Source organism: Chlamydotis macqueenii, chromosome 3 (genome assembly GCF_036417535.1).
Source record: "Chlamydotis macqueenii isolate bChlMac1 chromosome 3, bChlMac1.mat, whole genome shotgun sequence".
Classification (NCBI taxonomy): Eukaryota; Metazoa; Chordata; class Aves; order Otidiformes; family Otididae; genus Chlamydotis; species Chlamydotis macqueenii.
In genome coordinates, this window is record NC_141558.1 from 98,677,108 (window position 1) to 98,703,659 (window position 26,552).

The 26,552-nt window shown below is 42.4% G+C and overlaps 1 protein-coding gene across 1 annotated transcript; it reads right to left on the reverse strand.

Annotated features, from left to right (window-relative positions):
• Positions 1-2,678: 2,678 nt before the first annotated feature.
• On the reverse strand, positions 2,679-26,333 carry C3H1orf198 (chromosome 3 C1orf198 homolog). Its single transcript, XM_086745712.1, has 4 exons — positions 25,905-26,333; positions 18,000-18,050; positions 7,946-8,497; positions 2,679-5,096 (listed from the first exon to the last, which is right to left on the reverse strand). Exons 1-4 carry the CDS (start codon positions 26,250-26,252, stop codon positions 5,040-5,042), a joined length of 1,008 nt encoding a protein of 335 aa, XP_086601838.1. The 5' UTR covers positions 26,253-26,333; the 3' UTR covers positions 2,679-5,039.
• Positions 26,334-26,552: the final 219 nt, after the last annotated feature.

The following is a 26,552-nucleotide window of genomic DNA, read 5'->3' on the forward strand; positions in this document are numbered from 1 at the left end:
GCTGCAATTGGGAAATTTTCAAAGGCTGCCCTCGGTCTGGTTATTGGACTTCAGAGAACAAGCCCAGGAGACAAATGGCCAGCTGAACTTCGGGGTTGCTGGCACTCTTGCCACTTTTGGTAAGAAGGGAAGCTAAAGCTGAGGTCAGGCCTTTGTACAAACCTCTCGTTGGTCACTGAGATCATTGAACCATCCAAAAAACACAGAAGACTCTTTCCCTCCCCCACACATTTTTTTAAATTTAATTCCATCATTCATTTTGGAGACAAGCATTATAGGAAAACTGCAGTAAGCTATTTTCAGGGCAGCTACGTGTTTTTTGACTTGTTGACATCCCAGTGAAATCCTGACCTGCCAAGGGCATTTAGCCCTGTATCTTGGTCCTGTATGAGGTCCAAGTTTCGCAGCCATTAGGCAGCAGAGATGATAAATGCTGTGATTTAGAGGTTGCCCAATGGAATCTTTTGCCCCAGAAGACATTCAGAGTAAAACCCACAGTGATGCTCACAGAAAAATGGTAAGCTTTAAAAGTAACGTGTTGGGCTGAAGGTGAGTAGAGACACAGCTGCCAGGCTTCAGCCAAGCCTGGCTCAGGGGTAAATGGGTGGTTGTCCACCCCAGCAGCTGCCCTAAGGGAAGGTACCTTTACTGAGCTGAACACATGCACTTGTCCTGGCAAGAGAATCAGGCTGCTGGTGAGGAGCAGAATGAGCTGTGGCCTATCCCTTGCCATCTTCCTCTTGGGAGGAGAACAGGAAGGAGCAATGCCCCTGGGAAGAGGATCTTAGGTGACAGAGGGTCTGTTGAAGGAGTGGGATCAGCTCCATTGTTCTTTGCTCCATTAGGGTGGAATAAATTTTGTCCCATCCTTTGGGTGCAGTCAGTGCCACCGGGGAACCGCTGGATTAGGAATGCAAACAAATCTTGTGATTGTCTCCCACCTCACATCCATTGACTCTAGAGGGTGCTGTCAGGGCTCCCCTGAAGGTGGGAGGTCAGATGAAGATGTAGATCCTCATTGTGAACTACTTGGTTGTAGTACATGTTGAGGTGTAAAGTCCACTTGAGAAAAGGGGAAAACAACAGAGATTTCCAATGGAAATTTTGAAAGTGTCCAGTTGAGAAGAATCAGGCATGCCTGGATTATCTGCTCTGCAAAGGCTTTCACTGGCATTAACTCACAAATGTAGGACAGCCAAATTATGGGTTTGCCCTCACAGTAACAAGAACATAGGAATTCAAGTGGGTCATGTGCAAACTTGGATAGCAAAGCCCAGGGGCCTGTCTGTGAATAACGCCTACGAGGTCAGGTTTGTATCTCAGGGAGGTGACTTGTGAGCTCTTTGGGGGCTGCTGTCGCTGAGCAATGAACAGGACTCTGCCTGTCGGGTGCTGCTCCAGCACCCACAGCTGTGACCTCAAAGACAGCTCTGTGCTGCCTGAACCTCAGCAACTACGACTGAAGTCACCAATAAATACATTAATAAATGTATTTATCCTTCATCAGGCAGCTGCAGCGTGTTTTCTACTCTGCCTTTACAGGTCTTCACTCAGTCGTGAAACATGCTGATGCCACATGCCAAGACAGTGCCCAGATGCTGTGGATTTGCCTTTATTAGAGAGGACTTTTAAAAGTTTAGATGGAGCTTAAACAAGACTGAAAGAAACTATGTGTAGGCCAGATCCTAAATATAGTTGGAATACCAACCCTTAACTGGCTGTTGAGTCTCTCGAAACCACATTCTTCTTCAAATGCCTTTTTAGTTGTTGGTAGAAAATCAGCTCAGTATAAAACAAATCGAGTTGTTTTTCAAAATACATTTCTGGAAGAAGTGGATGTGGGCATGCAGAAGAAAAATGTCCTTGTAGCTGCACATTTGATTATCTGACACTTTGAGACCTTGCTGCGTAAGACAAAAGGCAGAAAGTGAGACTACTCAGTGGCCTCTGCTAGCATTTTCCTTTTTGTGACTTGCTTTTGAAACCTGTATGTAACCATCAACTGACAGGAAAACTGCCTCAGAGTTTGTCATTGCCAGTTCTGGTCATTTGCACCAAGTACAGTGAGTCTGGTGATGGGAAGTAGTAAAGGAATTCCTTGTTTTGCTTTGCTTGCATTCATGGCTTTTGCTTTACCTATTAAACTGTCTTTATCCCAACCCCTGAGTTTTTGCACTTTCACCCTTCTGAGTCTCTCCCTCATCCTGCTTAGGGCAAGTGAGTGAGCAGTTGCATGGTGTTTAATTGCCAGCTGGGGTTAAACCACAATACACAGGTTTCAAATTGCTCCTGAAATACTGATCCCAATACTACTTTGGATTACCTGGAGATCCTGGTGGTGAGGAGAGGTATGTGTATGTGCGTGTCAGGTTTAAGTCTATTACAGTGAAGCATAAATAGATTTTAGTCTTTATAAAAAGTCCGAAACCTTATCCTGTCTCCAGCTGTCAGATAAAATGGCTGTAACCAAACAGCCTCACTTAAAAGCTTAAAAAACAGCTGCAGTGTATTGATTTTTTTTTTTTTTTCTGATCTGAAAAATTCAGTTTCTAAATTCTAGACCAGATCATTCTTGGCTGCCTCTCAGGCAGATTCAAGATGCCCTAAACAACTCCAATGGCAGGGAGGAAAGCAGAGTACAAAGGACAACACACAAAGCATCATAAAAGCCTTGAATGTTCTATTTAAAGTGACTTTATTAAAACATTGTTAATATAAAATGTGACCAAGTACAATTTCTTTGTAAGAATGCTTAATAAAAACATATTAAAGAAAGAAGGAGCATCAACTCTTGTCAAAGCACAGGAAAAACCTATCAGGATAAGTAAAAAGTTCTGCAGCATGTTCTACCAGCTGGTCCCAATGTGTATTAGGGTCAAGTTAGCCGATGGAAGAGACAGGCAGCCCAGGTTCTTCCCTAAGAAGCTTTAAGGTATTTAGCAGATGTTTAAAATAACACTCCTCAACAGTAGGATACTTTCCTTTCAGATCTCCCCATATCAACATAAGATTAGAATGCACATCTTCATGTTGGATTTGTAACTTATCAGCAGCTGAATGCACAGATTAGATTAACTGGTATTTATAAACCCCAGGGTTAACATTTGTTGGCTTTGAAAAGAAGGTGCAAGTCAACACTAATTATACACCTAAAGAATTTGTGCTGAAGTTGTTCTAAGCTATATTAATGCTTGAGGCTTGTAACAAATGTTTAAAAAGGTCAGCTAAGAAAAAAAAACAGCAGTAAAGTCCAGGGTGGTAGAAAGAAGTATTTTCTGAACTCCTGGATACAGAGACAATATCCACAAATTACAGGACTTTGTACATCTCAGGAAGCATGTAAAGAAGCTTTCAGAAGTCTGTAAATAAAGCTACGCAATGACTTATACTCTGTGGCAATCTTCCTCTTTAGCTAAGAAACCTTTTAAGAAAACACTAGAAAAACTGGAGGTTTAGGGCTTGGTGGTTCATTTTCCTTGATCAACAGGTAAGTTTTAATGTTCTATCAGCATCTTCTGCTTGTTCAGAGCAAGCAGCACACTAATTACAGGCAACGATTCTTCAAGGACATCTCAAACTCTTCCTGTAACAGGCAGAAGAAAATCCTGCAGCATCCAACTGCACATTCAACTGCCCCTGGCACTGAACCAAATGCCAAGTGCTAATCCATGAGAAGCCTAGCACAAGTGCGGTCCAGGAGATGGTGACCTTCTTATAGCCTTGGCTGGGACCCATTAGACCCCTTTGCCTTCTACCCCAAACAAATGCTATGGGACTATTGCTGAGGTAAAGGGAAAGGTCAAACCTTTGGCATTGCAGCAGACCAGTCACTGGCTGTGCGTAGGGGGAATTAAGGCTTCAAGGTGAGGTAAACACAGTGAGAGTCAGTGTGTAAATCATGCTGCATTTCAGAGACGACAGATTCAAACAACAGCTAGTCTTGTTCTCTACATTTTAAACACCAAACAAAGATCATTTGAAAGCAGAACTGGAGGCAAGTCTGCTGAGGGCCACCTTGAGATGCCTCTCTGGACCTCAGGAACAAATATAACCCAGATGTTGAACACTGAAGAGAATGTACCCACAAGGAGGAAAAAAGCACCAAAGTTGATGAGTCCTTGAGACGATAAGCTGCTTAAAAAACAAAGGAGCCCTATACTACTATGACCTCCCATAAACATAGTGGTTTCCTGACACAAAGGTAAGCTACACTCCAGCAATTCCCAGTGCTGTACTTCCAGCACTACTTTTATGAAGAGTTATGCTCTAGTAAGGAGGCCATGAAATCATTAGGCTTGTGTTCCCTGAAGACAGTTTCTCCCATTCATCAGGTGTCCCATTCCACTCCACCCACCCCCAAGTCTTTAATCCAAAGACCAGAAACACCTGTAATTTCCCCAGATCATTTTTCTAACACTCTTACATTATTTTAGCAGATTTGTAGGGTACAAACACAGTGCTTCTTTGGATCCATCATTTTGGCAATTCCTTTGCCCTCTTCAAAAAGAAAAGTGTTTTCAAATAAGTGGTACAAAAGTTACTTTCAAACTAAATGAAATACAGAAACGAATGCAATTCTTCCATACACTTATTCTTCATACTGTTTTTGCTAGTTATCCAAAGCATGGAATTATTTACTCATTTGGAACCATTGCATGTGCAACACTACTTCTTACAAGCCATGCTAGCAAGGTTTTGACTGAAAACAGAAATCTGGTCCTGCAGGTTCCGTTTCTAGGATATGGAGACTCTCACTTGTTTTCCTTTAACATGTGTATGGTAACTTCTCCCATCCTCTCAAGACAGTAGCTATTAAAAATTTTAACAGATATTAAAAAAATATCCAAACAAAACCACACTTCTATCACTGTTTATAAAACAAAAACGCATATGGTATTACAAAAGTTTATACAAAGGCAACATTTAAGAGTCTGAAAGTTACTTCTAGAAAAAGACACAAATACTAGTAAATTAACATAGAAGGAGAAAGCCATTCCACTCCTTCCCCAAAATTGGTTTGATCTATTTTGAAGTATCTTTTACCAGTTGTCTAGAAAATCAAAGCCAGTCTTCAAGATAACATTGCTTGTACTAGTCTGCAAGGAAAAAAAAAGAAATAAGACGTGGTTGTTAGTTATGGTATTACAAACTCAGTACTTGACTAGTTATCTACAAAAGAAAGTTTAAAATGTCTGCCAATATTTCAAGATCTTTACCTTGCTCTAGGATACCTAAGAACCTACACCAGAAAATGCTAGACATGGAAAAATACTCACCATGACCAAAAAGGCAATTCCAGATAAAAACACAATTCTTGTAGTGGTCTGTAGGCAAAATGTTATTTTTTTTTTTACTCATGAACTTTTAGTTCAAGTTTTGGACTAGACTGGGAATTGCAGAGAATGAAACAAACACAGAAGGTAAGCATCACTAATTCAATGGATTGCCTGTTGCAATCTCAGCCACTTGTTTCCAGAAAACTATAGAGTTTAAACTTTGTTGACGAGGCTATCAAGAACATGCTCACTCCTGCAGTGCTGCACTTTTAGCCAAGACATTTAAGGTGATTTTAGCGTTCAGGAAGACTGTTCAAGGACACAGCTGAGTCTCCAGATTCTCTTCCTAGAGCATGGCCGTCTTCCCTAGAACAGGGAAGATAATCCAGAAAAGAGGAAATGAAGAAAATTCTATCATCCTATCTTCTCTGCTACTCTGTTCACGTTTTGATGTGGGATTTTCCTCCACAGAGAGAAAAATCAGGCTTTTCAAACTACTTCAGTTAGCTAGAAAACATTCACAAAGGAATTAAAACTGTAACAAACGATTAATCTGTAGCAAAACATGATAAAGCCTTTAATCAAAATTAAAGGACTACCGTGGTCACAATTTGTAACTAAAATTATGTCTTAGCTTCAGAAAAAAAACCCCTAAACATATCGCTCAAATACTGAAGTGACTTAAGTATTGTTCTCTCCTAAGTGCTGCCACTTTCTTCTCTTGCAAGGATTTACCTCACCTTGCATCTTTCTGACCTTGCATCATCTTGTTTGGAATTTAAGCAATCACTTGGGAAAATATGGTAGAGAAAAAGCTACGTGACAGGCTTAAGGTGGACAGGCTTATGTCAGAGTGATGCTACAGATTCCAAACAGAACTGCACAGCCCTGTTTGAAAAACCACTCCTCTTCTCTACTTGACAGTGTTCAGGCTTCAGATCTCTTCTTTTCCTCACCATGTCATACCCTGTTGTTCCCCTTCTTTCCTCACAGATAGGCATCTGTTTTTTAAATAGCTTCAACTGGCTATTGAGCTGCTTAAGGTTATTTTTTGTTGTTGGGTTGTTTGGATTTTTTTATTAAAAAAAAAAAAAACATTGAGAAGGCTAATTCTGGAAGCTCATTCCATTTCCATTTTGGACTATAAGAGAAAACACATTTGAAAGCAGCTCAGCTGCCTGGGACAAAGCACTGGGAAGTGGCTGTTGGGCTACCGCTTAAAAGAGCTGAGAAAGTACTTTGCCATTCACCACCATGCTGTGTGTACCAATAAAGTATCCTAGACTCTAGTTTATCTACTTTAAAGTTTAAAAACTTTTTTTTTTCCATTAAGCGTTTTGCTGTTTAAGAAAAAGAAACCAAACCAACCACATCTTTTATGTGATATCGTAAGCTCTTTACTCTAAACTGTTAGGTAGCTTGCTGTCAGTTAGCCACTGAAAGCCATGTCAGTGTTTCTAGGATTATGTTTAAATGATGCCTTTATCCTACGCACTTTACTATATTAAAACATCCTTGACTGAAACAATCTGTTTAACAACTTTGTTGGAGACATGGACGGTGGGATTGACTGCACACTCAGCAAGTTCGCCGATGACACCAAGCTGTGTGGTGCCGTCGACACGCTGGAAGGGAGGGATGCCATCCAGAGGGACCTTGACAGGCTGGAGAGGTGGGCCCGTGCCAACCTCATGAAGTTCAACCACGCCAAGTGCAAGGTCCTGCACCTGGGTCGTGGCAATCCCAGGTATAAATACATGCTGGGTGGAGAATGGATTGAGAGCAGCCCTGAGGAGAAGGACTTGGGAGTGATTGTGGACAAGAAGCTCAACATGAGCCGGCAATGCGCCCTTGCAGCCCAGAAGGCCAACCGCATCCTGGGCTGCATCAAGAAGAGTGTGGCCAGCAGGTCCAGGGAGGTGATTCTGCCCCTCTGCTCTGCTCTGGTGAGACCCCACCTGGAGTACTGTGTCCAGTCTGGAGCCCCCAACATAAGAAGGACATGGACCAGTTGGAGAGGGTCCAGAGGAGGGCCATGAAGATGATCAGAGGGCTGGAGCACTTCTCCTATAAAGACAGGTTGAGAGAGTTGGGGCTGTTCAGCTTGGAGAAGAGAAGGCTCCAGGGAGAGCTTATTGCAGCCTTCCAGTATCTAAGGGTGCCTACAAGAAAGCTAGAAGGGGCACTTTTGACAAGGACAGGTAGTGATAGGACAAAGGGTAATGGCTTTAAACTGGAAGAGGGTAGATTTAGATTAGATGTGAGGAAGAAATTATTTACTGTCAGGATGGTGAGGCACTGGAACAGGTTGCCCAGAGAAGTTGTGAATGCCCCATCCCTCGAAGTGTGCAAGGCCAGGCTGGAGGAGGCTTTGAGTGACCTGGTCTAGTGGAAGGTGTCCTTGCCCAGCGCAGGAGGGTTAGAACTAGATGATCTTTAAGGTCCCTTCCAATCCAAACCATTCTATGATTCTATGACCCCATTAAACAAACACTAGCAGTTAACGTGTTAGTTAAATAGACATCTTTAAATCTGCAGGATAAAAAGCCAGCAAGCTTAGCTATGACTTACTGCTTTATGGTGCCCCTAATCTTCCAGAGTAGCCTTGTCAGATTTTTATGTGCTATAGAGTTTTAAAATCTAAGGACAGTGGATATAGCAGTCCTTACCTGTCCAGGCATTTGTGGATCTGTAAGTATAGTACCATCACTGTCTTCCTTGTTTGTCCTAGAAGATGCCAGGTCCTGTGGTGGGTCAGGAAGAAAGAAGTCATCTAGAGAACTAGCAGGGAGTTGAGTGGGTCGAGGTTTCTCCCATTCGAGAGATACAGAAGGTAGGCTGGGGGCAACAGACTTCTCTGGTTTAGCTAAGCTGGGCTTCTCAACTTTTGCCATCTCCTTTGAAGTAGACTCTTGTCTGTAAAAAGAGGGAAGGGGTTTCTCTCCTTTCTCCATGGACTTGATCTGGCTGGGAGTCAGGGACTGGAACTCAGACTTGTCTCCTTCAAACTTTGAGCGCTCTGCATTTATCTTCCAGAAAGAGGACTCCTCTTCCTTTCTGGATGCTATCAACCCATCAGAGCCAGGGGTCTTATTGGCCTGAGAAGATTTAGGGACTTGGACACCAGGTGCTGCTTTAACGGGCTGCCTCTGTTCATTTTGCAACTGGGCACCACCTTGTTCTTGTATGGACAGAGATGCAATGCTGAACTCCATCTGACTCTGTTCGGGGTTAAAGAAAAACAGTATTTCAAAGCCCCTCACAAAGACAGTTTTGAACTTTTTATTTTAATGCCTACAGATAACACCTCCGCTCACAGCTAGGCAACTCCCAGACAGTAGATACCACAGCAAAGCTAACTTATTTTCTCCATAAATGTCTATCTCTGTAGCTATATAAAACCAATAATTTTTAAAAGTCTGAACTGCAAGCAAATGTAAGAGTCCTAGACTTGCTGCAGAGGAGTCAGAGAAAGCAATCATATTTGAGTTACTCAGTGCCATCCAAAATAGCAGTGCATAGCATGGACCGTGCTAAAACATTAGAGTAGTGGCACTAAAACATTAGAACAGTTGTAGATGCATTTTGAAAGCCATAAATATTTTACTTGAAAATATAAAGCAAAAAAAGCTTTATAGCATAGTTTAAAAGGCAATCTCCCATTATAGTCTTTGAAACATTTGGCAACATGTTACAACTCCACCTACTTCCAAGCTAAAGGATTAGATGCAATGGGTATGTGTAGATGAGCCGTTTTTACAATGCTAATACCCCTCTGAAGGAAGAGAAACGACTCCAGTAGGACCAGTTCTTCACTTACTCCAGAGCCTTGTTTTGTTTTTACTTGCAGTGCAGATCGCTGTATTCATTTCTGAGAGGTAACACTAGGTTAAGGAAGCAAGTGACCACAATTAAAGCATGATACAGCTCTTGCAAAAGCCACCCAAAAGCGAACAGTACTTCAAAATGTTCATTTTACTTACCACCGCTTCAGTAATCTTGACTGTCAACTAGTTGGACACTCCTTAAGCTAATAAAAGTTAGAACTTATTTCACTGTGAGGAACATGTAAGCGTTACTGTATTTAGGAGCACAGCACCATACTAAGTGCCACAGAAGAACAACCTGATGCCTAGACTTTTGTTTGTAAAATGAAACAAACAGTGAAAAAAAACCCGCCGTTACTGTTAGAGCTACACTGTTGTCATTATGGGCCTGATTAGTTCTGAAAAAATTCAGAGGACATTTCAAATACTAGCTTTTACCACAAGTGGTTAACAGATACCTTTGAAGTTCACTACACATTTGTGATGTTTTCCCCATTCTACTTCATTACCTAGCCTTTCCTGAATAAAACTGCATCTACGGGCCTGAGTCTCAAGCAAGTCCTAGCTGCATATCATTTTCCCTAGAAGTGTTTGATCTCGAGCCCCACACTATGGTTCATGTTAAGTTCAAAGGGACACTAGATCTAGAAAGTCTCACACATCTAGTATTTAATATTCAGAAACTTCTCATCAAAGTGCAAATGTTAACTCAGCGACTGATTATTTATAAAAGATTTTTTAAAAAACAATCAGCAACTGACTACATATAATATGATTCATGGACTAACAGGTGATCTTTCTAAAGAATTAGAAACACTAGATACTTTTCCAAGGTTATAGCTGAGGAAGCAGTAAGTTCCGTGTTTTCATTAAGAATATACTGTGCTATCAAAAGATGCAGAATATAAACAACCTGTAAGTAATTATAGCTTAATCAAGTGAGTGCAAGGATACACATAACTCCTACCAATCAGCTCAACACCCCACCCTGCCTGCAAAAAAAAACTAAGAGGAAAAACCTTAGTGCTCCAATTTTGCCTTTTTATGAACAAAAGTCACGACATATAGTTAAGAGCAGGAGATTTTTCCTTAGATAAATTCTGCATAAACAAACTATGGATGCAATGGTGTTGAGGATTATTCACAGTGACTGCCATTCCCTATATTAAAATATAGAGATTTATTTCCCTAAGCTCATTTGGCAATACTACCGAATAGAGATTTACCACTCTGAAGTTAAGATGCTTTAGGAATTCAGAACTGATAAAATCCCAGCTTCCCTGCAACATAATATAAAATAGACCTGTACTTCCCCAATATCCAAGGGAAAAAAAAATTAAAATTCCATCTTGGGAGACTTAAGTTCCATGTCATGTAGGAACTAAAACTGTGCTACTTTCTATCCTTCAACAGTTTTCCTTCTTCTGAGTAGCCTGTCCCAGGGCTCCCAGTAGAGATGACAGTAGCTGAAGGCCACCACGACAGCAGTCAGTTTCAGTAAAATGATTCCTTCACCCCCCAGCCCAAGAGAGAGGGAAGGTCAGTGCCCAAAGGGCAGAGGGGCCATCACAGCCCCAGATACACCAGAATAGCGTTGGAAACAAAATCCAGGAAAAACACTGATGGAAGGGAAGCAGGCGTCTGTTAGAACAAAAATTAGAAAAAGGAAAACCAACAGGACCCCTTTGCCTTTCAACGGCAGCAAGATAGACAAGCGAAGTCAGGCCTCCTGGGAAGTTCTTATGCTGTGGAGCAAACAGCCGTTGCCTGCGGTCATGTTTTATGTTCTTTTGGATGGTCCAAACATCAAATCAGAGGTCTGGTTTGGAAGCAGCAGACCACTTCTAAATGTAGAGAACAGTGTGGCACTGCAGTACAACTTTAGGCAGTTGTACCCTTTCCAACCCGCCCATTCTGGAGAGGATGTCCAATTTGTCCTTTTAGAATGGAGACAACGCAGTGTACCTTTCCGTTTCAGAAGACAGGACCACCCGACATTTAAGATTGCATATTTGTGTCACGGTATGCTTTGGAGAACAAACAGTTCATAACCTGATGTGGAATAATCTGAACGAAAATACTTCTTCAGGAGTTTGCTTTCTCCCTCAAGGAAGGCAAACAAGACAAGACTGCCCTGACAGGCTCTGAAAACACTGTGCATCAGCATGATGTAAATACAGCCCCGAGAGGTCAGATGTATAATTCTGCTTCTAGCAGTTAGCTCGAGAAGCCAAGAACTTCCATGGACCACCACAAGTTATTCTATTTTCCTTGAACTATATAATGCTTCTATTTGACTTTCAAGGTTATTTCAGAGATCTGAACCCCTAAGAAAAGTACCTGAGGAAATAAAATTATGAATATGCAATATCTTTCAAGTAACAAAATTGGCAACAAAATACTATAAGCACCCTTTCCTTCCCCAAACAACTCAACAGAGCAGCAGTATAAGTAAGAAGATAATTTCACATAGAGATGGAGAAGAGTCACGTGTGAAACACCCCGTGCTGAAATCTCAGTCATGAGTAGTACTGTACATTCTAATGAGTCACTACACACTTGAAATGTCAGTTTAATTAGTGTTCTGCTCTCAGTTTCTTACATCAGACTGCAAATTGGCAATTGATTGGGTGAGCAGAAGAGGGAAGGAAACTAAAAGACAGTTACCTTCCAAAAAACGTTTCCTTTTCCTTTAGCTTTGCTACCTATGAGAATATCTTGATGCACATCTCTCCTGGCCCAAATCAAACTCAGGGCAGCAGCTAGTCTGTAACGGGCCGTGGTACGTGTTCACTTTCTCAGGCTGAGGCAGAGCTGCTGTGAGCTGTGGTCGCGCACTTCAGCATTCAGCAGCAGAACTGCAGTTGGGGCATTCCACCAGCTGCTGCTTGGGGAAGCAAACACTGAACACTGCAATAAGATTTGATGGTCAAAAGCCAATTGTCATTTAGGTATAGTTTGGGATTCTAGGGATAGGATTTCAGTCCCCGCTCGCTTTCATACATTTTGTATGACTATAAATGAGCTGCAGTTTCTGTACTTTAATTCCCCATCTAAGGAATAAACCAAAAATACTTTATTTTTCCAACCATTTGTCCAAATTGTATTTCTGGGAACTGTTCATCCCAGAAAGTATCTCAAGAGTATGCAGACAGGCTAGTACATTCCCAAATGCAATTTCTAGAAGTTACTAAAATTCAAAGAAAAGCTATTAACAGCAGAAGTATTTTCAAGATATTGCAAGAGCAAGTCATTCTCAACAAATTTGAGAGAGAGAGGGGGATAGAGTGCATGTGCAAGCATGCACAAATATTTGAGGCACAACAAACCTAGAAGTCTGTGTTTTTTTCAGTCTTATCCCTCTGGTCCCAAACCACTGCAAGGGTTAAAATAAAGGATGCCTAGCTCTTGGATCATCTTTCTGTCTAATAAATAGAAGTCATATTAAAACCTGTAGTTTTTAGGAAGTTGCGTGTCCGTCTTTCCTTAAAAAGACCATATTAAGGTTATTTATGAATTTGATTTATTGCATTAAAAAATTTACACCTAACTTCAGTCTCAAGACAGGGATAATCCACCAAATCATAATACTAGCTGTATATACTCATGGGAAACAATGTATTCTAAAAGAGACACAACACACATAAAGAATGCAATGATTTAGTAATACCGTATAAAATTAGGTCTCAGTTCATAAGTCTACATTAAAAATAAGATTACCACAAAGAACTCAGAAGCTTTTTTTTTTTAAGCATCTTATTCACTCATCAGGAATGTGTAGTATTTTACTAAATAGTCAAGCAAACACAGCCAAAACAAATTGTTTTGCTTGGCAGCCTGAAAAATTCAAATTGTTGAAACAAAGACTGCAGAAACACTATCAAAAGCAACTTGTTTTAAGAACAGCCTGATATATGCAGAGGTAAGAAAGTTTAAAGTGATTTAGAAGAGGACTTTGCTTTGCTGAATGGACAAAAGCAAAATAAATGAGATCCAAAGTAGCTGCAGTTTTTGCTTTGTTTCCTGTGCCCACAGTGGGTGCTTTCATGTCTTTTTCAGAGTCAGAAAGGACTCCTTAGGTCAGCAGAGACCAATCACAAGGGCAAAAATAGCACTCAAAACCAATCCAAGTAATTTTAGTCCATACAGAAAGACAGCACCAAAGATACACAGCATGCAGCTTCAGAGGAAATGTCATGATTTACTCTGTGGTGATATGAACAGCGTTCCACCCCCAGACACAAGTTTGCCACTGTAACTGGTTAGATGAGCAAACTCACACTGCCAGTACCTGGTATGTGCACGGTTTTACACTCAAAAACAGCTGCCCAAAGATTGATGCAGGTAATTGAATGCTTAGCCAAGAACACCTGGTCATGCAGATTAAAATAAACCTTGAACACAGCTACTATTACCATAAGTTATTATTTTTTGCTCAAGAACTACTAGTCAACAGTCTTACAGCACTGTGTTTTAAACATCTGTAGTCTAAATCAAAAAAGGGAAGGGGAAGCCCAAAACCTCAAGCACCACTCTTCTTTCCTTCCAAGCAAGCATTGCCATTTATGCCACTTTGATAATAAATAATCGTTTCTAATTATAGTTTGCAATGAACAATTCTAGTATTAGGCTGCGAAGGAAGGAGAGTTAAAAAAAAAAAATCTTTTCTGCCACTTTCTTCCCATTAAAAAAAAACAAACCAAAATAAAACAACCAGGACTTGTACAAAAGAAGGATATCGAAGGCTGTCTTTTAGCTTAAGCCCTCAGATATAGGAAACAGGGTTTGCCAGCCATGTTTTTTGTAAGTACAACATAATTTTTTCTTTCTAAATCATTGCTGGGATTACATCACTTCTGTAGCAAAAGAAATAGGAGAATTCAAGACAGGAAGGCAGAAACCAGATTATTGAGGGGACTGAGGCTCGGCACTTCCTCTTTTTGCTTTTTGTTTTATTTTGTTCTTGTTTAAACACACCTTGAAGGTTTCTCTTTTCAACAAACATCTGAGGGCCTGTTGAAAGCAGAAGAGAGCTGAAGGAGGAAAAGGCCAGGAGTTAAAAAGAAAAAAAAAGTACCAAAAGGACTCTGCAAAGCTATCTTTGCAACTATTCTACCTGTATCCAGACTAACAAATTTTTAGAAGTGCATGTGTCAATTTTAAACATTTGGAATAAAACCTATTTTAGTTAATAACATGAAATAGAAATAGATTTAAACTTATTCCCATGCTACTCTGTGCATTCAATATGTTAGCTGAGGTGGCAGACTGAAATTTATATTTTTTGCGTGCTACTAAACTCATTTAAAAAAAAAAAAAAAACAACATACCAAAACCAGAAAGTTCTGAGTTCAGGAAGAGTTGCAGAGAAATTTTATTTCCAAACCCAGGCATGACTCTTGTTTTCCATTTATATCTTGGGGTACGTGCTGAGTTTCACTTAATTTTTACTTCAAACAAACCAAGAAACCTCAAAGGCTAAACTCAACCAAAGTGTCAGCTTTCATCTCACTTAAACCTGAAGCCATAAATAGAATGCCCTAAATTCATAAACCTGGCTTAAGCTCCAGTTAAAAATGTAACCCACATTTCAAGATGTGTTATGTTTATGAGGGCTCCACCCATGAACCAAATCACTCCTTCCAATTCCATCTCTAGTTTTAAAATGTCAGCTTATTTGCAGTGCCATGAGAACTCATTGCTTCCAGAATAGTTTTCCTTCTGAGAAGTGCTACAGTTTTCTACTAAAAGTATTAGTATTTTAAATGCTGTCTAACAGTGAAGCCAGCAATTTACATTGTATTTCTGCTTTGTTTGCCTTGTTTGAGGGTTTAAAAATAAAGAGGAAAACCAAGAACTTTAAATACACATCAAACAGTTAAAAATGGTGGAGACATTCATGTGAGTGTTTGCTGCGATACGAATGACTTAAGCCGTATCTCACGTTTGCGTTTAAAATGAGAGCACAGAAAGTTTACTTTTGACAGAAGTGAGGTTATCAAGCCCTTCAACGATGTTCTGTCCAAAATTATAGCAATTTAGTATGCTGTTCTCTGGGTAAGTTTGACAGCCATTAAATTAGGGAATCCACTGCACTAGCTATGGTGAGAAAAACTTGTCCATACCTCATCAACTGGAATCACCATTGGCATCACTGTAACAGCTGAGAGAGGCTCCAGCTTGCAGAAAACATACCCTCCCCTCTTCTCTACTCTTCTCCCTAACCTCTCAGTTTTCCTGAAGTAAGTTACAGACAAATATTGATATCGCTGCTTTATTTTCTTACAGTCTCAATATAAAAAAATTAAAAAAAAAAAATCAAGCCTATTGGCTTTACTGATTTGCATCTCTGCTTTCTCCTTCTCTGCAAACACAGAAAATGAACGCCACATTCCCTTCCTTGGGTAAGTCAGAGCATATTCATGCAAAGCTGCAAAAGAATGAAGGAATGTCATCATCATGGCAATAACATGCAAAAAACCAAACCACAACAAAAACTCCGCATGAAAGGGAGATCAGGGAGAAGAACACTCTAGAAAGAACAACCTGTCGCAGGGTAGAGCTCATGGAATGGAAAGAGCCTGACAGCCTGAAATAATAGCGGGAAAAGATCTGGCTTACAAGACACTGAAAGTGCATTACAACACGTCGACCTTATTAAACAGCTCATCCAGGTTTCTTCACTGTTTCCCCACGCTGGACCAATTGGGCAAGGATATCTCATGGAGAAATTGCCTTCCAATATCATCTTACTGAAGTACTGGTTAGGGAGGAGATCAAAGAGTAAGCACAAAGCAAGATCTCCACCTTTGGAAATGGAAGACTCAGCAGCTGAAGGATTTGGCTGAAAGACTGGCACAATGTGAGGCACTGGGGAAAAATCAAAAGGAGGAACCCACACAAACCAACAAACCCACACCCTCGACATAATGGATTCTCTAGAGTTTTGCTCTGGTCAGCAAGGAGGAAACAGGGAAGCACAGCTTGATTAGCTAAGAAATACTTCTTTTTAAAGCAACCTCCTCCCATCTCACTTTTCTTCAGCAGTCACGAGTGTTTCCATGTCATTCTGCAATCCTTCATTCATTACAGAAAGCATGAAACTACAACATCTATCCATCGTGGTCCCTCATTCTGAGACACCAAAAGGATAGTAAAAATAATCTTAATCAGCAAGAGATAAGCCATAAGTTGGGTTGAAAAACACTTCACTAGACATACAAGCATTTAGAAGAAAAGACAACTACCAGTTCAAGAGAAAATCCATTTGAGTGCAGAAGCATCTCATCAGATCACTAGTCAGTGTATTACAGGAAGCACCATCTCCAGGAAGTTTTGAGTATTCATAACTTACAAAATCCTATTAAGATAAAGCTTAGAAATACAATTACAGCTGACATGTTCCCAAAACACAGTTTTGGGGTTTGCACCAAAAAGTACGGGAGAGACAACGCTACTGCTTCCAACATAGGAATTATTTCGCCTTACTGCCAATGAGATCCATACTCTTCTCGCTACTATTCTTTTCTTGACAGCTTCACCCAAGCACACCCACACTAGAAGCCTCTTTAGTATTATACTAAAAGCCAGTAGCTTCTTCTTCTAAGAGTCCTGAAAGACAGGAGGGCTTGCCTGAGCTACCTGGCTTCCACTGCACGAAATCCTCCACTGGCTCCTGAACCACCACTGCTCATAAGGGACTTGTAAGGCAAGTGAAGACTGGCAGTGGTTTCTCTTAAACTGCAGGACTGTAGGCTGCAAGGACCCAGGAGCCACATCAAGTTACAGGTTAATCAGCATCTGCAAAGCACATATGGGCTGCCAGCTAGAGGCAATGCCCTTGAGCAGGGAAGGCTGACAACAAGTCTAGAGTCGGCTCAACTGGATTAATTTAGTATTCACTGGCATTTCCAAATAATTACTCTGCATTAGGTTAAGATTATATTCATAAGCTTATACAAGATTATCTACATAGTTCAAGGGCAAAAAACGGAAGAAGCTGAGGGGGGAGCAGCTTTCTCTGGCAGATAAAGCCAGAAAACACAAAGTCTGAAACGTGTGATTAAATTAACATGCACACCATGCCCAGCTGAGAAAGGCAATGAGCTGGGTTTTTAATTCCATATTTTCTTCAACAAGAACAATTAAACTTCATTTCCCACCAGAAACATGGTACAGCTTTGTTTCCTCACATTGCAGGTTCAGAAAGATGGGGAACTCTGGCTCTGTCTTAGTGTCATGAGAATCCCACTGTGAATAATAATTTAACAAAACACTAGTGGTAGAGTAAAATAAAACAAAAACCAACCAACCAAACAAAAACCCCCTAAAAACAACCCACCACAGAAAAACATATTGCTTTCAAAGGAGCTGCCTTCTGGAGAGGAGATAACGCAATGCTTCCAAAACAGCCCTGGGTTAACAAGTTCCATTACATTCTACTACATAACAAATAGGTGAAGCATAAAATAGGCTTTAAGAAAAAAATCCAACAAGTTTCTAGATCTCTCTACCTTTCTCAACCCATTCCCTAACTACTTTACTCCTGACTTCAAAACTAAAATGCAGTTATGCTCACACAGTACCTGAAAGTCTTGCTAAACATGGAAAGTTGTTCAGAAAGTTTACTAGGAAAAATCAGTTAATTTGGAATGAATCAGTTTTGGACCTGCACTTGAAGCCAGAATATTAGTTCATGAAGTACATTTTGTGTTTCTGTTGATGTAAATCGAAGCACACCAGCCCCTGTTCATTTGCAGAATGGTCACTTTACACAGCTCTCACAGAATAAAGGTGACATTAGTCTATCAAGTCTCAAAATTAAGATAATATAAATACACAAGGAAGACTATAAAATGACAAACCAACTTTAAAAATAAAACTGCTGCATATTTACCTTGGTTTCCCAGGAGAACGGAGCCGAGTGTTCATCTTGCCAAGTTATGTCCTGAAATAAAATTCAAGAGTGACTAAAAATCAGAAGAGCAGCTTCACCTACTCAAGAGCATCATACACAGATGACATTATGTTGTACTGCTGGAAGCATAACAACCACTACCACAGAACTAGCTAAAAAGTGAGAGCAGTACTTAGAGATGGCACTGATTACAGTTTAAGACAGACTGAAAGCAAGATCTCTGAGGAGAGGATTACCAATTAGTATACCAATTTAACCTACAAAATATATGAAGGCTTAACCTGGTTTAAATATCTTTAAACAGTTTATCTACGAACAGCTTTTAAACATGCCTGGTTTCCTACCAGGCATTTTCTTTGGTAGCCATGAGCAACCTATAGGGATAGAAATAACAAGAGGAGCAAGGGCCTTAGGGAAGCAAAGTCGCATTTCCTCCCTTCCACAGACCAAAGAGTGCGTGTACAACCAGGGAGTCACGTGATGGCGAAACAGCTGTGCATCCATCAGGCCAAGCCACAGCTGGATCCCGACCCAACAAGACACATCATTATGCCACTTCAATGACAACTGGTCTGAAATAAGCATTCAGTACTGTCGAAAGAATCACATGATGTCTAGAGTAAAATCCCAAGCTGAAACAGCTTATTTTAAGAAGCTATTTTTCTGAAAATAATCTCCACTTGAAAAAATTAAATAATCTCTTCATACACAGAATGCCCTCCAGAAAGACATGCGACCCATATTAACAAAAAAGGCGAGGGGTGATAAACAAACAAACAAACAAACAAATAAATACATACATAAATATTTGTAGTTCATGGTTGTTCAAGACTTGCAACAAAATGATCACATTTCTATTCCTGGTCATGGATGAGACTTATTTGTACACTGGATGCTCACACTGGTAGAGGTAATGAGTTGCACCATCCATACTGAGTATACCACTGCTTTGCCACCCCGGTACATCAGGGGAGGAATAAGAGTTGGAATGATGGATGGAAGGAGAAAGGCCTGGAGTAACCATGCACACGGAAGGAGAGGACAGGACAAGACCTGGAGTGCTTCCTTTGCACTCCTGTTGTTCAAAGAGTAACAGAACGAGACCATGTTTTAAGCTATTACACAGAAATCCCCACATCATACCGCGACTGTCCTTTTCTTCTTGTTTCTGACCTCTGCCTTTATAGAAATACATTTCTCAGCCATCTGACAGCATTCTGATCTGCCATCTCTTATTTCACCCTAGGCAGATTTTGCTGGCCAAGGGCTACAAAATCACAATTAGAAGTGCCTGAAACCATCTCCTAAACATGGAAATGTGTCATTCTCCAACTATTACTCATCTGTGAAACTCAGGGTTTCTAGCAGCAAAGCATTTGTGGTATATGTGAGGGTGATCCCATGCTCTTAAGAAGAACTGGGCTGATTACAAACCATCTAAAAGGAAAGGCTCTGGGCTCTGCTGGACCACACACTCTGGCCAAAAAGGAAACTTAGTACAGGAAATCTTTGCCAAGAACACAAGTGTAATACCAGGTTCTCTCATTCTATGAAATGGATACTCCTATTTATTAACATTTAAGGGAAACAAAGTGAGTAAAAGTCTGCTTTTTAGCATCTGTTCTAATTTCTATCAGTATTTGCACTGTGGAGTGCTGCTGACCACATGGGAACGCCACACCACTTAGGTGGGATGTCTCACAGCAGGTTAGTGTCAAATTATTTAAAAATAATTTTAGGACTGTATCCTTGGCCTCTGAAACTGGTGGAGCTGGCACTTCATTTCTGAAGTATGCATGACAGGAATCACGGTCCTGGAGGGAAATCTCACACACTGGAGGTAGGACAGCCTGATCAGTACTCGACTTCGACCACAGCAATAAAGGACAGAAATGAAGTCCAGCCAACAGCGTAATGCTCCTACGTGCTGTCACAGCACCTTAAAGTTCCAGATACGGAGGCATAGCTGTCAGTGGGTTTTACCTACGGAGTTTAAAGGAAACTCTGACTTCTTGCCATTTACAGGACATGCAAACCAGCTGTAGACGAGTTTTAGATTTGTGAGCGAGTCAAGACCATCCTTGTCTGGGATGTGAGGCAGCCAATTCTTTATTTTCCTGTATTTGAGGCAAGGGTAGACAGCACTGGGAAGGACACTTCCCAGGCTCAACGCTCCCTGCACATCCTCAACCCAGCAACACCACTACTGCTGCGAGCAAGCCCCGCTGACAAAAGGCTGCCTGCAGAGGTATAAAAAAGCTGCATGGGGAAGGCAGAGTGAAGGTATGAGGTTGCTGTGCACCAGGATATGTCATTCCTGACAGGACGGAGCAAGTCAGCTTCCCACTTCATAGAATCTAATGTCTTCTCGATTACCATTGCACTTGTTGGCACCTCGACTTGTAATCTCAACTTCCATCTTAGGCAGACAAAAAGCTCCTGAAATGAATTAATGGTATTTTGGTACTGGTTTTTAAAAAGTTCCTGTCAGAGGCAAAACGTAAGACTTTCACAGATTATTTCAAAAGATGGAAGTAGTCGACACTTGTTAGGCATGAGCACTTCCCTGAAAGAAAAGGGCCATAGATTTTTTTTCTCAAAAGGATGGCTCATTGTATCTCAGCCTGCACAGCCCAGCACACCTCAGAGCCAGGAAGTCTGAGGAGCTTTGTCCACATTCAAGACACCTTCCATGGGATCTAGCAAAGGATAAAATAGGGTAAGACATGGTTTGAGGATAGAAAGTTTCAAGGAGTTGATGTTTGTGGTTATTTGAGGTGTACTCAAAGCTAGGATGAAGGAGACAGTTATCAGGTTCTGTCCATTGTCAGGGAAGGGAAGGAAGTTTGTAGCCTCCACCTCTTGTGCCCTCACACACAGAGTACATGCAGAAGACAAAGTGAGAAGTAGGAGAACAATGCAGTTCAATGATTTTCGGTCCGATAAGTCTGATTCATGCCTATCACCAACAATATCTAAGAAATAACTTTGCGTTCTGTAGAATAAACAAGTTCTCAAACACTTGAAGAAAATGGGAGCAAAAGCATCAACTATTTCAATATTCACAAAAGTAAATTACAAGTGAAAATTCTGGAGAAAAAGGCTTCAAGGCTATTTATCATCAACACAGATTAGAAGAGATTCATATCTGATCAGCTTTTGTTTTCAGCATACAACAAAGCCTTCTTCCAGAAAGAAGGCAAATAAATAAACTTTTGTTCATCAGCATTAAAGAACCTACTTGTAAGAAACAGGGCCTCATGCAACATTTTTCATAGCTAAAAAAAAAGAAAAAATAAGAGAGAGAAAGACAAAGAGCAGCAAAAATCTGGTCATACACTTGACTTCAACAACCAGCTGCAGAATATATAAAAAAAGAATCACAAATTACGTTTGCTAAATGTAGGGAGCTTGTTGCAAAACAGCATCTGAATTTCAAAGTGGAAGACACTGGCGAAACGTGCCAGTGTATCTCACACGAGCATCGCTCAGAGCAGCTGGCAGTAACCAAGCAGTCACAAACCCACCAACAAACGCATCTTAGAAGTGTTATCAGGACAGGACTTGCTGGTTATTGGGGTTTAACTGCACTCAAAAGCCGCCCTGCAATTTTTCTTTTTTAAAAGCACAAATCTATAACAGGCCAAACATAAAAGTTATTGCTATACTGAATATTGTTGCTTTAAAGCATTTTTAAGTAGGAGACAGAAGGGTCGATCCTTTGGCTTGGTGCCAAAGCTCTTAAGACTAAGCAAAACAAATAGAGTATCTGCCTTCAGGTAGGTAAGTCAAGCTTCCCTATTAAAACATGATAAGCAAAGCTAACCAAACTCTCTTACCTGTCTTTCTTCCACATAAAATGTTTACCACTTCCTAAAGCACATAGCATTTTCTTCACTGAAAAGTTTATAGTTATTTCAAGTGCTATTCTTTGAGCTGCTGAGTACTGCTCAAATACTCAATATCCCTTTCAAAAAAAAAAAGAACTCAAAAAAAAAAACAAACCCGAAAAATCAGACATTAAGTCCACACTTGTGGATAAAGAGGGACAGTATTAAGAGAAAAGTGAGAACTTGTTGTAAAGTGAATATTTAAATTATCATTCACTGAACTGAACAGGGAGGATCCAGTGGCATCAACTAACCTTAAATCAGATGCTCAACACAAGCTGACCACTACAGCGGTCAAAGGGTAGTAGCCTCTCATACGCTGCTCGTTTACCACCTATTCCCCTCATGATGGCTCATAATTTGTGGTGAATTTCAAAAACAGCCCCTTTATATTACACTTATATTCCATCTTGGAGTCTATTTCCAGATTTTCCTCTGCCCAGTTAACCTTACTTTCTACCACTACAAAAGAGGAAGCTCTGCTTCAAGGTTGCAGCCTCCAAAAGCCCTCAGCCAGAAGGCTTAGGCTGCCTAGACACAGGCAATGATAGTCAAGCAACAAACAGTCTCCTGCTGCTGGGCCCACGTGTGATAGCAAGTAATCTTCAGCAAAGAGGACAAAACTTCTTTCATGGGGGTGTTAAATGACACTATTAGCCTGCAAGAGATGAAAAGATAAGCACGACCTAGACCACACAACTCTAGAAAGCAGAACAAGATAGAGAGGCAAGAGATGTTGGGTTTCATCAGGAGGAGGTGCTGGAAAATACCGAAGCCTGCAGCCTCATCGAGGTTACTGAGCTGGTGTTTTCTGGGGTTTGTTTCAACTAGGAAGTCCTAACTTGACACCGGGAGGCTGACGGTGGACACATAATGGCTGGTGTTGGCAGCTGCATGCATCCTTACCATGACAGCGTGGTGCACACAGGTAGATGCCAAGTGAACTGGGTGCCACCCAACCCAACTCTGTGCTTGAGGGAAAAACACTGTTTGGGGAATCAGGGAGCCTGACTGCTGTACTTCCACTTCTTTCATCAAGCTCTTTCAGACCTTTTAAAATATCTTCAGTTCTGTGACAGCAAGGTAGGAGATTTAAAAAAGCAGCTCTGGTGTCCTGGCACTGATCCTCTTTAGGAATGGCATTCACAGTGCACGTAGAGCTTCAGTTATTAACTCCATGACTGGCAACGCCCAATGACAATAAGATAATGGAAGAGAAGGAGCAGTGGCACTCAGCTGACTCTAGGCGTTTGCTAAGGAGTCACACACAGTGCTGCAGTGCTCCAGCACTATAAAATGACTGCATCATGGCTACAGGATGCCATGGTCCTCTTACTGCACATCTATTTTCTGTCACAGCTTTTCCACACAGCCAACATACTGAAAGGTTTTTTGAAAATGCTTATAGTTTGAGAACTTACAGTCCTGGGCTACAAGTTCAGGAGATTAGTTTAGTGTTAGAAAAGATACGTGAGAAACACTGAGGGTGAAAAAGAGGGAACCAATTGTCCAGAGATACAAGGCCACTACACAGATGCACTGAACCACCTTATCAAAGCAGTCACACGCATGACAGTGGGACTGAAACAGTGAGAGTCCTGGATGGGGAAATCAGAATCTTCAGCATTCATCCTTGTTTTGCTTTCTCCCAAGTCCTCCAAAGAACATGAGGTGAAAGAGATCAACTTTCCATGCTTAAGCAAGCACAGGTAGATCACTACAGATTTCAACATCAGTTAACAGGGAAGATGAGCTGTGGCTGGAAACATGAAGCGTTTGGAGCAGGTGTCGGCCAGAACCTCATCAGACCAAAACACTCAGACTGAAAGGGCTGCAACATCAACAAGGGATTCTGAGGTATGCAGACTACTCTCCGTTTCGTTGCCTCAGGATACCGTACACCATGAGACAGGGACAGCAGCCAGGACCAATCTAGTAGCCCTAAGCGAGGGCTGGGTGACCATGGCATGTGCAGCAGTTCAGAGATGGCAGTAGTACAGCTCGGCAAAGCTGTCAGACCAGAAGACAGCAAAATAATAAAGCTCTGTAGGCAAAGCACTTGCAAGCCTGGGAAGTTGAACTGAAATGGCAAGAGACCGTCTGCAGTGGCTCTGTAGCAGGAGGACAAGGAGGAGCAATTACTCAGCCAGGGCAAATGTCCAAGAATCAGGTCGACTGCCAGCAAGGGAGCGGAGGGGGAGAGGAAGCTATCGGATGAGGAGCCAGGAAAGGCTCCAAGGCTCAATAGTGCGGTTGGAAGAACTAAAATGGAAATAGAGGATGCCAAAATTAGTGGAATCTCTTTTCTTCAGAAATACGATTTATATTAACTTCAGCTTGGAAGTCAAGGAGGAAGTCAGTTGAGGTAGATGCTTCCAAAATTAAACACTTTGCATCAACCACTTTGGTGAAACACGCTTTCTTTGGTTAATGGCTACACAAAGACTAACAACAACATTATTTGTATCATACCTGTATTTTGGGGCAAGAGGGCTTTCCAAATTTCACATGGATTCTCTACCTATAGTTTTGTCAAGCAGGAAATTATTATTTCCATACAGTGCAGCACAACAACCTACAGCATGCTTGCTTTCCTTCCAGATCCACATAATTCAACGTAGAAAGCACAGCAGAGCTGTTTGAGACTGGGAAAGACGACCATATTAGCTTTCCACAGTCATTAACCTAAATCCTTTTGCAACTAACTTCAGATTTAGATTTCCTTTCAAAGACTACTTGCACAACCAAATTTGATGTCTTGTGTCATTCTGTACCTCTTTTCACCAGGAGTTACGGTCTACTACTAGCAAATATTTACTCAGAATTTATTGTATAATAGACTAAACAAAAGTGAGCTTGACCATATGTTCTCTAACTCTAGCTACAACGTGCGCACGGCACATCGTCACACCTTCCTGACAGGTGAAACACACACAGCAGTCTTCTAGCACACAGTTGGTCGGAAACCACGATGCCAAGTATCTATGTGCCTCAAATGCTTCTTACAAAGCTCATTGCAAGGGATACTGGTAAGGAGGCTAAAAGGAGCAGTGCTTTCTTTAAATTGGATTGATGATTGCAAATGCAGAAGCGGATGATTTTTTTCTTGTAGAAGCCTCCACGTAGCAAAAGATAGCAGGTTTGTACTTATACCAAGATGTAAAAGAAAACAAACCAAATGAAATCTCATGCACAGAAAAAGAGGGATACAGTATCTGAAGAGCACTGTCAGGTCTTTGCAAGCATTGCTAGACCTCCCTCTTCGAGGAATCGCACTCGGTAACGTGACCCACTGCTCTGGACCAGGCACCCCTACACCTATGGATTTCTAGAAGGGCTGCCACACTTTGCCATTAGATAGACGGCTCTCAGAAGCTTCAGATTCCATGCTTTTTTGCCATCTATCTTTCCACACCCTTGTTTTTCCTGGCATGTGACACGAAACAGGCCGCATTTTTTTTAAGGTGTCAAAAATACCAAGAACTGGAATGTTTTCAGTGTTGTATTTTTAACCGCGTCTAAAATTAGAAACAAAAAAAGGAAGAGATTTAATTCAGCATAAACATTCCCTACAGCCCGTTTTCAGCAGGGGGTTATTTCCAGAGCTTGCCACGGCCATGCCCCCGTTTTGCAAAGTCCACTCCAGAGTCCCTTCACGGACAGACTCCGATTTGGTGCCTTTCCTGCTTTTAGGGTCTGACGGAGTCCCCTCGCTTACAGCCTAACATCCCGCCCCCCCGCACGGTCACGGAGAGTCGGGGGAGGGGGGGCAGAATCAGATCTCATCACCAGGGCCGCCAACGCCCAGAAACGCCCGCTCCTCTCTCCCCCACGGCCGAGGCCCGCACGCCCCTCGCCCCCAGGGCCCCGTCATGGCGGATCCCCCTCAGCGCCAACGGCCCCCGCCAGGGCGCTGAGGCGGGAGGGGGCGGGCCCGGCCGGGGCCCCCCCTGCCCTGCCCTGCCCTGCCCTGCCCTGCCCTTCCCGCCCGTACCTCGTCGCCGAAGCGCACCACCTTCTGCCCGGTGTTGAGGCGGAGGCTGGGGTAGGAGGCGGGGGCCGCGGCGGGCCGGGCGGAGCCGCGGTGCGCGGCGTAGCGGGCCTGGACGTGGGGCTCCACCAGGCACTTGTCGATGATCTCGTCCTGCTGGCGGGGCGGCAGCCGCTCCCACTCGGGCCCGTAGCGCTCGCGGATCCGCTCCTTCTCCGCCATGATCTTGCGGGCCATGGGGCTCAGCGAGGAGAAGTAGCTGAACCGCTTGCGCTCCCGCTCGTCCAGCGGCCGGTTGCCGTTCATCACCGCCGTGCGGGAGGCGGCGATCGCCGCCGCCATGGAGGCCATGGCCACCCCGCCGCCGCCAGCCCCGCACGCACTCGCACGGCGGGAAGGGGAACGGGAATGGGAACGGGAACCGCCTCCTCCGCCTCCCTTCCCGGCTCCGCTCCTGCAAACGTCGCCTCCCCTCGCTCCCTATAAAGGCCGGCCACCGCCCCGCACACCCCGCCTCCCGCACGCCCAGCGCCCGCGGCAGCCCCCGCGGGGGGGGAGGCGGCCGTTCCACCCTCCTCTGCCTCGCAGCTGGCGAGGGAGGGAAGGAGGCCGCCTCCCGGAGCTTGCTTCGGGATCGGTCCCGTCGACAGC

Excerpts from the sequence above, each read along its gene's own strand:
- C3H1orf198 (XM_086745712.1), bottom strand. The coding sequence starts at position 26,252 with ATGGCCTCCATGGCGGCGGCGATCGCCGCCTCCCGCACGGCGGTGATG. Across the intron at positions 8,498-17,999 it reads CGTTCTCCTGGGAAACCAAG|AGTCAGATGGAGTTCAGCAT; the intron begins GTAAATATGCAG and ends AACCCCGAACAG. Across the intron at positions 5,097-7,945 it reads ATCCACAAATGCCTGGACAG|ACTAGTACAAGCAATGTTAT; the intron begins GTAAGGACTGCT and ends TTTTCCTTGCAG.